Source organism: Leucoraja erinacea, chromosome 31 (genome assembly GCF_028641065.1).
Source record: "Leucoraja erinacea ecotype New England chromosome 31, Leri_hhj_1, whole genome shotgun sequence".
NCBI lineage: Eukaryota > Metazoa > Chordata > Chondrichthyes > Rajiformes > Rajidae > Leucoraja > Leucoraja erinaceus.
Window position 1 is genome coordinate 6,972,053 of NC_073407.1, and position 12,318 is coordinate 6,984,370.

A 12,318-nucleotide genomic window follows, 5' to 3' on the forward strand; every position below is an offset into this window, starting at 1 on the left:
CATGGAAGGGCAGATGTGCGGCAGCTGGAGCATGTGGACGTTGATGGAAACCATTGGGATCCATGGCAACCACATCTGGATTAAGTGTCTGTAGCTTGAGGTACTCCAAGATTCAGATAGTTATAAGGAGAACGTTACTTGATCAAACAGGTGATGTCTTTAGATTTTGAAAAATTCACAGGGTAAAGATTATTAAAATTAAGAGCACACAGATAAGGTGGCAACATAGTGGCGTGGATTGTAAATTGGTCAGTGGACAGAAAACAGTAGGAGTAAATGCTCCAATTTTGGGCTGAGAGGCTGTGGCAAGAATGGTGTTGCAGGATTCAGTGCACATGTTGACTGTCTGTATTCACAATTCAAGTTCACTGAAGATACAAAGCTGGGTGGCAGCGCAAGGCTGTAAGGAGGATGTAGAGAAACTTCAAAACAATGTCGACAAACCAAGTTACTGGACAAGACTATGGTAGATGGAATGTTGCGATGGCGCAGAGATGTACATTTTTAGAAACTGACCCTTTAGCCTGCCTTGTCTATGCGAGCCATCAAACATGGCCACTAATCCCCATTGACTGCATGTCCCTCAATGCCCTGTTCATTCAGGTACCTGTTCGGATGTCTCTTATGCTGTTTGATTGATTTAGAGATACAGCATGGAAACATGCCCTTTGGCCCACCGAGTCCACCCTGAGCATTGATCACCTGTTCACACTAGTTCTACATTATCCCACTTTCACATCTGCCTGCTACACACCAGGGGCAATTTGCTGAAGCTATTTAACCTACAAAGCTGAACGTCTTTGGGATGTGGCAGGTAACCAGTGCACCCGGAGAAAACCCACGCAGCCACTGGGAGAAAACTCCGCGCAGGAAGAAGCTGAGGTCAAGATTGAACCTGGGTCTCTATCAGCTGTAGACAAAAATGCTGGAGAAACTCAGCGGATGAGGCAGTATCTATGGAGCGAAGGAAATAGGCAACGTTTCGTCCCGAAACGTTGCCTATTTCCTTCGCTCCATAGATGCTGCCTCACCGGTGGAGTTTCTCCAGCATCTTTGTCGACCTTTGATTTTCCAGCATCTGCAGTTCCTTCTTCAACATTCTCTCTACCAGCTGTGCTACTCTGATATTGTCAGCTACTATTGGTGTGAAAAATGTTATGATCTCACTGTTGCTAAGTATAGCCTTCAGTGAAAATAAGATTCATGGACAATGCAAAGAATCACCCAAAATGTCAGGTTCATCAATGGTGCTGCTGTTAGACAAAGTATACATTGACTCAATTGTTGTAATGAAGAGGCATGTCAAGATTAATGTAAATAATTGTCTCTAAAAAAAAAAATCATGTGTTGATGATGGCTAAAATGTATTGGCATAGATTTTAGGTTTTGAAACCAAGATAGGCAATAGCAGCATTTAGTGCTATTTTTATATCAATTGATTTGGCAGAAATTCCAGCCAGACAAGAGTTGCAATGGGAATGGAAAGGAGAGCTGCCAGTTATGGGCTGGTCTAGGAGTTGAAAACTGAAGCGTAACTGACATGTTGTTGCCACTTTCACTGTAAAGATAAGTTCCCTGCCACAACCTCTAGATAATTTCAGTAACACAAATCAATTGTGTAGGAAGGAACTGCAGATGCTGACTAATACCCAATTCATGGGTATTAATGGTGGAGTAACTCAGCGGGTGGGACAGCATTTCTGGAGAAAAGGAATAGGCGACATTTCAGGTCGGAGCCCTTCTTCAGATTGAAAGACAGAGAAGGCCAGAACAAAACAGGGCCGACAACAGATGACCTCAGGGAGGGTGGAGTCCATAATGGCCCATTGTTGGCTTGGGTAGATGTGCTAGCGACAGGGATGCAGGGATGCGAACTGTGGAACTAGAATGACTAGGGTGGGGGGCGAGGAATGCAGGAGCTACTTGAAATTAGAGAAATCAACGTTCATACCGCTGGGTTGTAAGTTGCCCAGGCAGAATATGAATACAAAATAAAAAAGAAAATACATTTCCCAGGTCAGCAATTTCTTTCATATGTGTAAATTCTTCTTGATTTGCTTTGTTGGTCATTAAGTGACTAATGTTGCATTGCTGCCTGCAAGAGACACAACTCCAGGGTGTAAATCTCTGGGCAGACAATGCAGGAAGTTATATTGGAGACTCAAGATCGCAGCTGCTGGAGTGTGGAGCAGGAGCCAAGCTGCTGGAGGAAGTGGGTTGGGCAGCATCTGTAGAGGCAGAGCAATAGAGAGTTGGATATAGCTCTTATGGCTGAGGGAATCGAGGGATATGGGGAAAAAGCTGGAACGGGGTAATGATTTTGGGTGATCAGCAATGATCATATTGAATGGTGGTGCTGGCTCGAAGGACCGAATAGCCTACTATTTTCTATGTATCTAATAGTCAGCGTTTCAGGTTTGGGCCGTTATGAAATGTTGGCTATCCCTCTTCCTTCATTGGTGCTGCCTGAAGTGTTGAGTTCCCCCAGCAGGTTGTTTTCTGTCCAAGGGAGTGATAACGTGTGGTGACTTCTACACGGGAAAGGGTGACGTTAGAAAGGCACCCATCCATACAGAATTGAGATGTTTAAAAATGTTGGCACAGTTAAGCTGCGTAAATTTTGATCGTTATTCCAAGACGATTTTCAGCACGTTTAAGAAACATTCAGACAGGTACATGCTTAGGATAGAGGATACGGGCTAAACACAGGTGGGTGGACTAGTGTAGATTGGGCATGTTGATCGACGTGGGCAAATTGGGTCACGCAGTGCAAGACTAGTTAGACTGTTCCAGGCTCAACAGGGCAACAAGCCAGGCATCTTCGACAGTGAAGAAGGGTTTCTACCCAAACCGTCATCCATTCCTTCTCTCCAGAGATGCTGTCTGATCCGCTGAGTTACACCAGCATTTTGTGTCTATCTTCAAAAGTGGGCTTGCTATTTTCTTTCTAGAGATACGATGCAGAAACAGTCCCTTCGGCCGCCGAGTCTACGCTGACCAACAATCACACAGTTCATTAGTTCTATCCTACGCTCAAGGGACAATTTACAGAGACGTACAAACCCGCACGTCTTTAGAATGTGGGAGGAAACCAGAGCACATGGAGGAAACCCTTTGCTGCCACAGGGAGAACATGCAAACTCCACTCAGACAGCACCCGTAGTCAAGATCAAAGCTGGGTCTCGGGACCATTGTGCCACCCCTAAATTTGACATTCTGACAACATCAATCAAGTTGTGTTGAATAGCGATCTAATTGTTTGCTTCCTATCAATATCTTGCAGAAACGGGCAGAAGGATGTGGCACATGCCTCTGCCTCGCTGCACCAGAGACTTGGGTTCAGTACTGACCCCTGGTTCTGTCTGTGGAGTTTGCTCATTCTCCCACTGACCGTAGGGGCTTCCTCTGGTTGCTATCGTGTCCATCAACATTCCAAAGACGTAGGGATTGGTAGGTCAATTGTAAATTGCGACTCTGTATGTGTGTGGTGGAATGCTGGAGAGCTCGATAACTATATGGAGAGGATAAAATTGGATTAGTGTATGATTAGTGAAAAGGGTGACTGAAGGTCAATCTGGACGTAATGGACCGCTGGGCCTGTTTCCGTGCTGTAATTTACTATAAAAGAGAGAAAAAATCCAAGATAATGTTTGTTTTCTCTCCTCTCGCGAGGGAAGACCTCGATGACCGCATCTTGCCATTGCTCAGTTGTTTTAATCCATGATTGATAACACTGACTCGTCTCCTCCATGTGGGGTCAGGTAGTTGTGCTGAACTGTTAGTTTGCTAGACTGGCCAAAATAATCTTGAGGCAGAGTTCAGATCCCATCAGGAAAGCTGAGGACTTGAAATTCAGTTATAGTAAATAAATAAAGTGGTCAAGTAAGCATTTCAATTTTTTGTTCCAACGGCAAGTGCTACCCAGCAGTGTTTCAGTGCAAACGAGGCTGACATGTTTGCAACAATCATCAGTCAGAGAAGCTGATGTCAAACCTATTTGTTTCAAGAAATATATCAAAAAGTGGTTGAGTGCACTAGCTACAGCCCAGCCTGGCTGCAACTTGGCTGGAGTGATAAAGATTTGAAGTTTTCCATGGGAAAATACTGTTGTGTACCTGTCAATGGAAATCTGTCCAGTTATCTCCTGTCCATAAAAGGCAGCTCAAATCCATTGCACTCCCCCAACAACCTGCTCTCAATCATCAGCGAAGTGTTGGAGGGAGTTGTCAGCAGAGTTATCAGCAGCATTTGTTCATCAATAACTAACAGATCGATGCTAAAGTTGGGATCTGCCAGGATCGCTCGGCTCCAGTTCTCATTAAGCCTCGGTGCGATGAATGACCAAAGAGTTGACTTCCAGAAATGAAGTGAGGGTTCACCGTCCTTGACCTCAGAACACGTTATGCAGCAATGTGGCATGAACGAGTTTGACTTAAAGCTGAAACCGATGCAAGTTCGGGTAAAGACCCCACTGGCCAGGGATGTACAGTGCCCACCATAATATTTGGGACAAAGACCCAATAATTATTTATTTGCCTCTGTACTCCACAATTTGAGATTTGTAATTTTTAAAAATCACATGTGGTTAAAGTGCACATTGTCAGATTTTATTTTAAAGGAAGAAGGGTTTCGACCCGAAACGTTGCCTATTTCCTTCGCTCCATAGATGCTGCTGCACCCGCTGAGTTTCTCCAGCATTTTTGTGTACCTTCGTTTTTCCAGCATCTGCAGTTCCTTCTTAAACAAGATTTACAAGGATGTTGCCAGGACTCGAAGGCCTGAGCTGCAGGCTCGGACTTTATTCCTTGGAGCGCAGGAAGATGAGAGGCGATCTTACAGAGATGTACCAAATTATGAAAGGAACAGTTCGGGTAAATGTACAGAATCTTGACCAGAGTAGGGGAATTAAGAACCAGGTGATATGGGTTTGAAGTGAGGGGGGAAAGAAACCTAATAGGAACCTGAGGCGTAACTTTTTTACAAAAAGGTGGTGGGTGTATGGAACAAACTGCCAGAGGAGGCAGTTGAGGCATGCACTATTTCAATGTTTAAGAAACATTTTGACAGGTACATGGGTAGGACAGGTTTAGAGGTTTATGGGCCAATAGCAGGCAGGTGAGACTAGTGTGGATGGGGCATGTTGGTCAGTGTGGGCAAGTTGGGCCGAAGGGCCTGTTTCCATGCTATGTGGCTCAATGACCTTCATGCAACTTGTCAAGATGATGTGGTCACATTGTGAGTGATTTCAATCACCAGTTCCAACTTGCCAGATCTCAGCTCAGTACGTTAATCCACCAGCGAACCACATCACGACACCAAACGAATTCTGCACGTTTTCAAAAGGTTGCTGCTTTATATGTGGCTGGCTTTATTAAACGTATTTAAGTTCATAAGTTCTAAGAGCAGAAAGAGGCCATTTGGCCCATCGGGTCTACTCTTTTCAATCATGGCTGATCTATCTTTCCCTCTCAACCCCATTATCCTGCCTTCGTCCTATAACCCCTGACACCCATACTAATCAAATATCTGTCACTCTCCGGCTGAAGGCTTGTAATTAAACTGCCAGGAATTGATATGATGATAATCAAGTGAATTAGAAAATAGCATGCAAAATTATTTGGACATTTTTCTCATTCTCAAATTCCCATTGAAGTACTGAACTGCACCATTGCTGTACATATCATTCAGATTAAAACTAGTTGAAATGCAATTTAAAAAAAAAATAAGTTGAAGCATGAATGGTATTGGTTCATTTTGAACTATTATACATTAATGCCAACATGGTCGCATGCATTGCACTGCGAACATTGCTACATATTACGGTGCAAGACTCAGATTCTGGATTGAAGTGGAGGAAATATTTTCTCAACCCGTTGAAGCCATCTTCTACACTACTACATTAACGATAACAGGACCCAAGAGAGAAAGTGGTGTTTCTTGCGACCAAACATTTCTGAGATTCCAATGTGGCTCCTTGCTGAACAATCAGAAAGCTTTGCAAGTACCAATTTATTCAGACTGGTGTTAAGAAAGGTGAAGAGACTGGCGTGGAGGGAGTGCGAGCAGTTTCTACATAGTCAACCTAAATATGCAGGTAAAGTAATTTTCACTTGTACTATTCCGTAGTTTGACTGAAGTAATTCCGAATGATTACATGCCAAATAACACAATTGTAGCAATTTAATATCATGCCTGACCTTGTGTGTTTAAAATGTTATCTGCTCTATTCACAGGGTTACCAAGCAAGCTAACGTTGCACAAAGGAAGCCATCCTGCATCTGGTGAATGCTCGTATGAGGAGCACCCACACAATGAGGGGCATTCAGTGGTCAGAGCTTAGGCAGTGGCGATTGTTCCCCACCAGTGTGGTTAAATCATTTATCTCCCTCAAATAACATTGTGTAAACCTTTGCCAATGTTTACCAGACTAAACACTGCCAGAGACCTTCTGGTTGCAAATGGGCTCTGGTAGAATGAGTATTTAAGCCCCACATCTGTCCCCGTTTAGTTTAGAGATACAGCGCAGAAACAGGTTCTTCGGCCCCCAGAGTCCGCGCAGACCAGCGATCCCCGTACACTTGCAAACACTACACAAGGGACAATTTACAATTTTTACTGAAGCCAATTAACCTACAAACCTGCACGTCTTTGGAGTGTAGGAGGAAACTTGAGCACCAGGAGAAAACCCACGCGGTCACAGGGAGAACGTACAAACTCTGTGTGTACAGCACATTTGTCTCTGTTGGAGCTACCGATTGTCCCAAAGGAAACCCAGTCGGAGGACAGATGGAGGATCACCTTGTTTGGACCTCAGTGCATAATCTGTCTGTTTTTCATTTCTCCCCCTATGTTTCCTCGCTGTGCTTCTCAAGATTGGATGGTTGAAGCCATCCACGTGAAGATGTGACATTCCCTTTTGACTGGCGTACTGTACGTTGCAGAAGCTTTGATGCGGATGCCAGTGGGGTCCTCTTGGTTCTTGATTTCTTGGTCCTCCAAAATATTCCAAATGGAATTTAAACTGGAGGTACACATGATGACATTAATCAGCCGATTACCCCGAGGAAGAGTGGCTGTAACTCCGGCCTTTATTTTTAAAATAGTTTAATAAACATTTCTGCTTCAGAAGGACTTGCCTTCCTCAGCACAGAATTGGGAAGGTTCTGTTTGGCAGTGGCCTTCCGTTCCACTTGCTGCACCTCATGCCAACTCATCCTGCTCCATGCTTCCCTGCACACTTTTCCATTTTTCTGCTCTTCAGAACCTGGTGCTTCTGCTCAGGAGGAAGTGAGTGACTGAGTGTGTAATAAAGTCTTGCTGGAGCTGGAATCGGATCATGAGTTTTTATCTCCCCCTGCTGCTGCTTTCTCTGGGTGCATCCAGAAGATTACAACCGTTTGCATTTGCAGTCTGAGACACACAGTCCATGGGGCTACTCAATTGTTCCACAATGCAGGAGGCCACACCGTGCACATCACATGCAGTTAGGGTTGCCAACTGTCCCGTATTAGCCGGGACATCCCGTATATTGGGTTAAATTGATTTGTCCCATACGGGACCGCCCTTGTCCCGTATTTGACTGCTACTACTCGGGTCGAGGGAACTGTCGGGTTGTAGCGCCGCGTCCGGCCCCGCCTCACCCGTCCTCGCCCGTGGCCCCCCCGTCGGACAGCAGCACGGCCAGCTGTTCGACCTTTGGACCTTCGCTTACAGCCGACACCACCACCCCTCCTTCCCATGGCCGATCATCGCTTCATGAGTTGGGTGGGGTGCCGGATTTTGCGTGCACCAGAACACAAAGCCCAGCCGGCGGGCCCACTGAGGAGCTGGCCAAAACTCCTCAGCTGGCCCCCCGACTGGGCTTTGTGTGCAGTCCAGCACCCAGGCCAACTCATTCACCCAGCCACGGCCGAGTTGGTCAACAAACTGCCGTCGGGAATTTGTCCCTTATTTTGACCGTTTGTCCCTTATTTGGGAGTGAGAAAGTTGGTAACCCTTCATGCAGTGGAGCCCAGAAACAGAATGGTGCAATGGAAAAGCTGCTAGATATCATGTTTGATTGAATTGGGAGAGTTCAGTGCTGACTGAAGCAAAACACAAAGAACTCAGCTGGTCAGGCCGCATTGGTGGAGAGAGTGGAGAGGTGATGTTTCAGGTCGGGATGTCCTCATGGTTGTTTATAACCAAGTCACCCAGACGGTGTCAGGAGCTTTCAGCCTGCATCTTCTAGCATGTGGATTATATGTTGTCCTGAGAGTTGTTCCTTTCCTTGACTCAATAAGGCAATGAATTGATTATTAGTGGTGTGCGGTACATTTCTGCTCCTGTCCTCGTTGCTCCCAGTTTTCTCTCCTTTGGGCTCTGCCCCCTTTGCATCGCAGTAGAACATCCCTCCAAAGAGCTTCACTCTCGGGGAGCATCGGGTTACCCTTGAACTACCAGCAACTAGAGAGCTGTCCTATGCTACTATCTACCTCATGGAAGACCTTCAGACTATCTTTGTTCCAACTTTACTGGATGTAATCTTGCACTAAACTTTATTCACGTTATTCCATTGATCATGTATCTGTATTCTGTGGATAGCTCGATTGTACTCGCTGACTGGTTAGCATGCCACAGAAGCTTTTCACTGTACCTCGGTACACGTCATAATAAACTAAACTCAACTTAAACTTAACTCGAACCTACATGCACATTGCTTGTCCGCTGTCGCTGCAGGCCTTGCAGCGGTACACGCACGCCTGGCTGCCCTCGCTGCATGGCCAACACCCACTATAAGGAGGGAGGAACATTAAGAGCTTCCCTGAATTGAGCTGACCACGTTGGTAGACGTAGACCAGCAGACAATCCGGACTTGTTTCCGTCGAAGATGGCTGGCTCGTGCAACAGGTAATGTACGACTGTCTGAAGTACCTTAAAACCTTACCATCTGCTCATGGTCCCCATTCATGGTTTTATATTTTTATCACTATTTTACTTTCACGACCATTGATTTTCCTGAGCCCAGCAGTGATTGTGTGTGCTCCATCAGGGACGTGTCCAATTGACTCAAACATTAGCAAGTTAACTGTCTCAATCACTCTTGCTAGTCCAGACTAAGGTTTTATTAGCCATGAAAAAAATATTCAAAATCATTTGAAGCTATCAGCTTTAAAATTTAACGACTATGAAGACCCAGCAGTACATAAAACTGTTCAGGTTTTAAGCTGCCAAATCTCTTCAGTGAACCAACTGATGCTAAGCCAAAGGGCTTTTTGCATTTTGATTTTTACATTAACCTTCCATTAAAAATTATCACGGCTATCATCACAAAGTATCGTGGCCAATAAATTTGCATTTTATGAGACATGTAAAACAAGTATTTACGATTTGCTAATGTGACTGTCTTTCATGCTGAACCAGCTCCCGTGTCAATTTTATTCACTGCTCTCCACCTTTTTAGGTCTCTACATGGGATTAGCCTCAAGGCTTTTATACATTCACTCCTGAACTAACCGTGCTGGCATTTTGTTCTGTACAGTGAAGGAGCTCATATAAAGTGGGTAAAACTGAAGCACATTTCAAAAAATAAATCATCTTTTCCCTGCAGTTGATTGTTGTGATTCAAAGTTGAACTGAGTTCTGCAGCTTCCTTCGTGCCTACATTAGTTCATGGCCATGTGCTGAAGGTTAAACAACTCTTTATAATGGAAGAGTGAGATATCAAATGCACATTCTTGACAGGTTGGATGTTGGCCTTTCGTAGACTCTAGAACAAGGGATTGCCTGCTGAAGACAGATGATGCACAGTTGTTTTTTTCCTGAGGACGGTGAGCCTTTGGAAGTCCCATCAAGCAGAGTCCCTGCGTATTTGTAAAGATCGTTGATAATCCAGGGTGAACGGATGGTTTTAGTTTAGTTCGGACAGTGTGGAAACAAGCCCACTGAGTCTGCACCGACCGATTCCCGCTCACTAACACTATCCTACACATACTGGGGACAATTTACATTTATACCCTGCCAATTAACCTACAAACCTGTACGTCTTTGGAGTGTGGGAGGAAACTGAAGATCTCGGAGAAAACCCACGCAGGTCACGGGACGAACGTACAACTCCGTACAGACAGCGCCCACAGTCAGGGTCGAAGAAGGGGCTCTGGCGTTGTGAGGCAGCAACACTACCGCTGCACCACTGAAGAAACATGGAGTTGAGTTTACAATCAGATCAACCAAGACCTTACCGAATGATAGAGCAGGCTTGAGGGACCAAATCATTTAACCTAGTTTGAAAGTTTGTCTGTAAAGTACATTCAATTTTAAATATAAGGCTTCCTGCATCTTGCAGTTCTAAACTATATGTAAAGTGCATTCTTTGTAATTCAAGTGCTATTTAGAAGAGTTTTGTCTCTGTGAAACATGTACACTACAATTCCATCGTGATCACAAGGTAGAATCCTTGAAAGATTTTTTTATGTGAATAGAACATTGTGAAAAATAAATTTGCGTTGTTACATTTATTTTGCTGGAAAACTATCAATATAAGCCTTCTCCATTGAATGTTTACATTGAGCCAATCAATTAAAGAACTACTACCAGGAAAAATTAGAGGGTTAAATATCTAAACAATCACATTCAATTTTCCATCAAATGCTGATGAAAAACTGCAGCCCTGTTGTAATCAAACTGCTGTTTATCAAATGCCTTTTGGAACATCTTGAAGTGGTAAGCTGTGCGTTCAAATAGGGCTGGGGCTGATTGTCACTTATTAAATGTGTAGGAAGGAACTGGAGATGCTGGTTTAAACCAAAGATTATTATTAAATCTTTGCAACCGAGCGAAGAATTGAGTTTATAAACAAGGGTGAGCTGTCAGCTCTTGAGCAAGTTTCTGAGCTTAAAATAAATAATATGAAATCAGTTTCCCCATGTTGCAATTAATGAGGGGGAGTAGAGATCCAAGTCGGTGACATTCCTGGAAATTCGTGGGAATATCAGAGTCAGAGAGAGAGGCTGCACGGAAACAGGCCCTTCAACCCATCAAGTCCGCACTAACCAAACAGTATCTAAATCACAGCTTGTTTCTTTCGCATTATTACTGATTTATCTTTTGACTTCCGCAACTTCTGAAGTAATTTTCCCTGGTGTGTTTCTGTTTGTTTCCAGATTAACTATATTTTGGAATCCAGAGCAAGTTCAGCACGAGCTGAATACCAGGCTCAGAAACAAAGAAAACTTAGCAGAAGAACAAGCTTCAGTTTTCAGAAGGACAAAAAATCAGGGCAGTAGCAGCAGCAGCAGCAGCAGCATCAATGCAAACTGTCTGGACAATTCTGCTGAGAGAGGGAGAAGCTCCCCACAGCATTACAGGTGGGCGATAGGACGTTGAAGTTGTAACTGTCCAGGAACAGAACGGCAAAGGAAACGGATTCAGATTTGGAGGCATTTGAGATCTCTTGCTATTCTTGCATTCAAGGGATCTTGGTCTTCCTGTTTGGGATGCAGATTTTCCTTCCAGATTCTTCCTGTTGCCGAGCAGCCATATCAGACAGAAACAAATGCTGGTGGCTCGGTTTGTTCCCCTGTTTCATGGGGAGAGGCCACCTATATAATCACCTCCGGATTATGGATACAATAAATTGCACTGTCTGACAAGTGACTTCACACAGGTTGTCGTAGCTTGTCACCTGATCAAAGATGAAAGCTAATCATGTTGGGACAAAACCATGACATTTCCTTTTCTGATTCTTTTAAAAATACAATTACTGGATAAGTAGTTTAATAAGTTTTTTCTTAACAGCTGAATAATACATTTTTTATGACCTCTGGAAGAAATAAACATTAGTTTTTACTGTGACCTGTAACTGTTCCTGCATTGTACCTGCTAACTATAATATAATGACAAAGCACTATGTAAGAAATAGCTGGTAATATTTCAGTTTGTCATTTCGGGGCAGTATGGGAATGTATAATGTGCTTAAAACATTGTCTTTCTGGCACAATGTATAAAAAATCTGCAGTTTCCAAGAGCTTAGTTTTAGTTGAAATATTTATCAATAATTTTACACCATAAAATTGAGACTCATATTTACGGCATCCTCTGTGAGCAACTGCTGATTCAGACAGTTTTACTCTCCATTTGCAGTGTTCTGGCCTCTCATTCACACTACAAACAGAAGATTTCTCCACGTCAGCCTTTTCCCTGGCGCCGTTTAATAAATTCAACCACTGTGTGCCTCTGCAGTATTCAGTGACCACTTAAACAAAATGAGTTAAAAGCTTGAGGTTTTCGAATGTATTGTGCAAAAATTCCGATTGGATCATCTCACTGCCATCATGTTGA

The 12,318-nt window shown here is 43.9% G+C and overlaps 1 protein-coding gene across 4 annotated transcripts in view; it reads left to right on the plus strand.

Moving 5' to 3' along the window:
• The window catches only part of mapkap1 (MAPK associated protein 1), a 244,578-nt gene extending 232,746 nt beyond the window's left edge, over window positions 1-11,832 (plus strand). For 3 of the 4 annotated variants that reach the window (XM_055659816.1, XM_055659815.1, XM_055659817.1), the window contains one exon: window positions 11,142-11,832. In XM_055659816.1, the coding sequence (XP_055515791.1) occupies window positions 11,142-11,264 (123 nt within the window). In that variant the 3' untranslated portion in view covers window positions 11,265-11,832. The remainder of the gene's footprint in view (window positions 1-11,141) is intronic. The other variant, XM_055659818.1, reaches the window with a different exon arrangement.
• The last annotated feature ends 486 nt before the right edge of the window (window positions 11,833-12,318 follow it).